The sequence below is a fragment of the Anarhichas minor genome, unplaced genomic scaffold, assembly GCF_050575085.1.
Source record: "Anarhichas minor isolate MPS153535 unplaced genomic scaffold, ASM5057508v1 ptg000007l, whole genome shotgun sequence".
NCBI classification, from domain to species: Eukaryota; Metazoa; Chordata; class Actinopteri; order Perciformes; family Anarhichadidae; genus Anarhichas; species Anarhichas minor.
Window position 1 is genome coordinate 21,612,429 of NW_027466453.1, and position 2,891 is coordinate 21,615,319.

General features: G+C 45.0%; 1 protein-coding gene across 1 annotated transcript; it reads left to right on the forward strand.

Moving 5' to 3' along the window:
- Positions 1-377: 377 nt before the first annotated feature.
- Positions 378-1,046, forward strand: nog1 (noggin 1). Its single transcript, XM_076081668.1, has one exon. It carries the CDS (start codon positions 378-380, stop codon positions 1,044-1,046), a length of 669 nt encoding a protein of 222 aa, XP_075937783.1.
- Positions 1,047-2,891: the final 1,845 nt, after the last annotated feature.

Below are 2,891 nucleotides of genomic sequence, written 5' to 3' on the forward strand. Positions count from 1 at the left end.
TCCTCCTAGACAACAAACCCACATTCAAAGAGAGGCACGCGAATTACGTCACGCTCCGTGTGGAGGATATAACGGAGGTCGCGGGTCGCGCTCAGCGCTTCAGAGGAGACATTAAGAGGGGAGCATCATGCCGAGCCTGCGCGCACGGAGCCCGAGGAGAGATCTGAGCTTTGTCACGCAGTTCGTCATAAATAAATAGTTTCCCACCGATGCTGCTGCGGGTGAACTTTTTTATTTGTGAGACGGATTTTCATCATGGGAAACTGAATTTGAAAGGAGACGCAGGTTTTGGATACGGCTCACGCGTAATTGCGCACAAGAAAGTGTCCGTTTAGCAGCTCCCCGCGCGCACCGATCTCTCCGCGGACCGCCTGGACATGGATCAGACCCAGCAGTGTGTGGCCATGTATCTGCTGGTGCTCTCTCTCGGACTCCTCACGGAGAGGGGGGTCTGTCAGCACTACTACCTTCTCCGCCCCATCCCGAGTGACAGTCTGCCGCTGGTGGAATTAAAGGAGGACCCAGACCCCGTCTTCGACCCCAGGGAGCGGGACCTTAACGAGACGGAGCTGAAGAGCGTCTTGGGGGACTTTGACAGCCGCTATTTGTCCGTTTTGCCGCCCGTGGAGGACAGGTACACCGGGAACGACGAGCTCGATGACTTTGAGGTGCAGAAGCCCGGTGGAGTACTGCCGAAAGAAATCCGAGCGGTGGACTTCGACGTCCAGTTCGGCAAGAAGCACAAGCCCAGTAAGAAATTGAAGAGGCGGCTGCAGCAGTGGCTGTGGGCGTACTCGTTCTGCCCGGTCCTGTACACGTGGACCGACTTGGGGACCAGGTTCTGGCCGCGGTTCGTGCGCGTGGGCAGCTGCCTCAGCAAGAGGTCGTGTTCGGTTCCGGAGGGGATGGTGTGTAAACCCGCGAACTCGACCCACCTGACGATACTGAGATGGAGATGCGTGCAGAGGAAAGGGGGACTCAAATGCGCCTGGATACCGGTGCAGTACCCGATCATCACAGACTGCAAATGCTCCTGTTCAAGTTAGAAAAAAAGACTGAATAATAAATTATAAGCTCATTCATTTTGTGATTCATTTTTTTTTTTGTCACGTGCACTACCGAGTGTAGGAATGTATTTTCTGTATATGCGGTGCCATGCAGCTCTATATAGCTCCCTGTACAAAGTCAGTATTATTTGTAACCAGAGCCTACTTTATTTGTGGAGATTATTGGTTATATATTTTGTATTTATGGAGATATGGCGCATAGAGCCACGTAAGGACTTGCTGTTTTTTTCCATATTTGGAGTAAAGCAGATCGACCTCAAGAGTTAAAACGTGGATTATTGATACTTGTTTTATCCTGTAAATTAAGGAAATGTGCTATTTATTCTTTATATTCGTACAATAAAACAACACTGAAATGACTTTTAAATGCTTTTCTCTTCCTTCTCTCCATCACTTCTACCTGGTTGAGTAACTTTAAGTCAGTGTTCACAATGTGAAGTCCTCCAGTTCACACCGCTTAACGCATAAAACACTTTAAACAATCGTGCATATCCTGCACCATGGTGTCTTCTTTTACCCAATATTATACATTCCATGTGGTAACACTTGTATTTACAGACACAAAGGAGGATCTGGTGATGAACTGTTGGTAACTGTAGATATGTCTGCTGGATATTGGTTATATTACACAATATCAATGTTTGATTGACAGACAGCATGTGGTCAATAGCTCTCTCCCGGCCTCCAGTTAAAACCAACACGATCTTATCTCTCTGAAAGTGTCGGCCGTACGTCAGAGCCCCGGTTCATGCTGATAAAGGAAGCAGCAGAGATTCACTGATTGAAGGAATCAGCAGCTGCTAACAGCTCTCATTCTTTTCATGTGCTCAGCCTCCTCCTCCCCATTTGCAGCCCAGCAGGAGCTGAGCTGAGGAGAGGAGCTGGGTTTCTCACTGGGAGAGGTGGAGGCTGATGCTCCACAAGCCTCTCCTACCGAGTCTCTGCACCCATTCAAACATGAATCAGTTAGAAAAACACAACGTTTTAGGCTTCTTATTGAGCTGGTGGGTCTGTGCCGTGGGGGAAAAGGGCAGATACAAACTCAAAATCAAAAAATGAAGACGATCAACAAGTGATCCATTGAAATGGAACAATGAGCATGAGCAAAATGACAAACGCTCCTGAATGTAAGTTAAAGTAAAAGTACACAAGTATTATCGGCAAAATAGCCTTAAAGGATCAAAAGTTGCGTGTCCCCTGTTAGTGATATGATATTAATGGATATGTCTAATGTCACATGAATGTGTGAGCATCATTTTAATAGTTGGAGGAGGTGATAACTGCTTAATATAGGGTAGTTGAACATATAGCAGTGCATCATCTTTTATGAACTGATCATATTTTACATGCAAGAGCAAAAACTTATGAAGTGGTGACGATAGCTGTCAGCTGAATATAGTGGAGTCAAAAAATACCAAAGTTTAAATGTAGCGGAGTAATGTAAAAAGGAGCAGAACATGGACTTAAGTAGAAGTATTGTGCTTGTTTATACTACTTAGTTATTATTGTAATAAATAATAAGAATGTCTATTAATATAATGTCTGTTCTACATATCAACAGTTAAGTACATTTCTGCTATTAATACTTATCGCTTTAACGATTTGAAATGTGTTTTTGTGAAGTGATGGATCTGAAAGCGTCTTTAAACCTCCGTGTCATCATTGTTTGCTTCCTCTCGTTTTACTCCCACCACAGAATAACCATTTCTACTGACTCTGGATCTGACGATGCCAGTTAATCTCTTGAACTCCTGCATCAAGTCACTTATAAATGTAGAGAAAAGTAAAGCAAATGCACATTCTTTAACAGCTGCACCGTCGCAT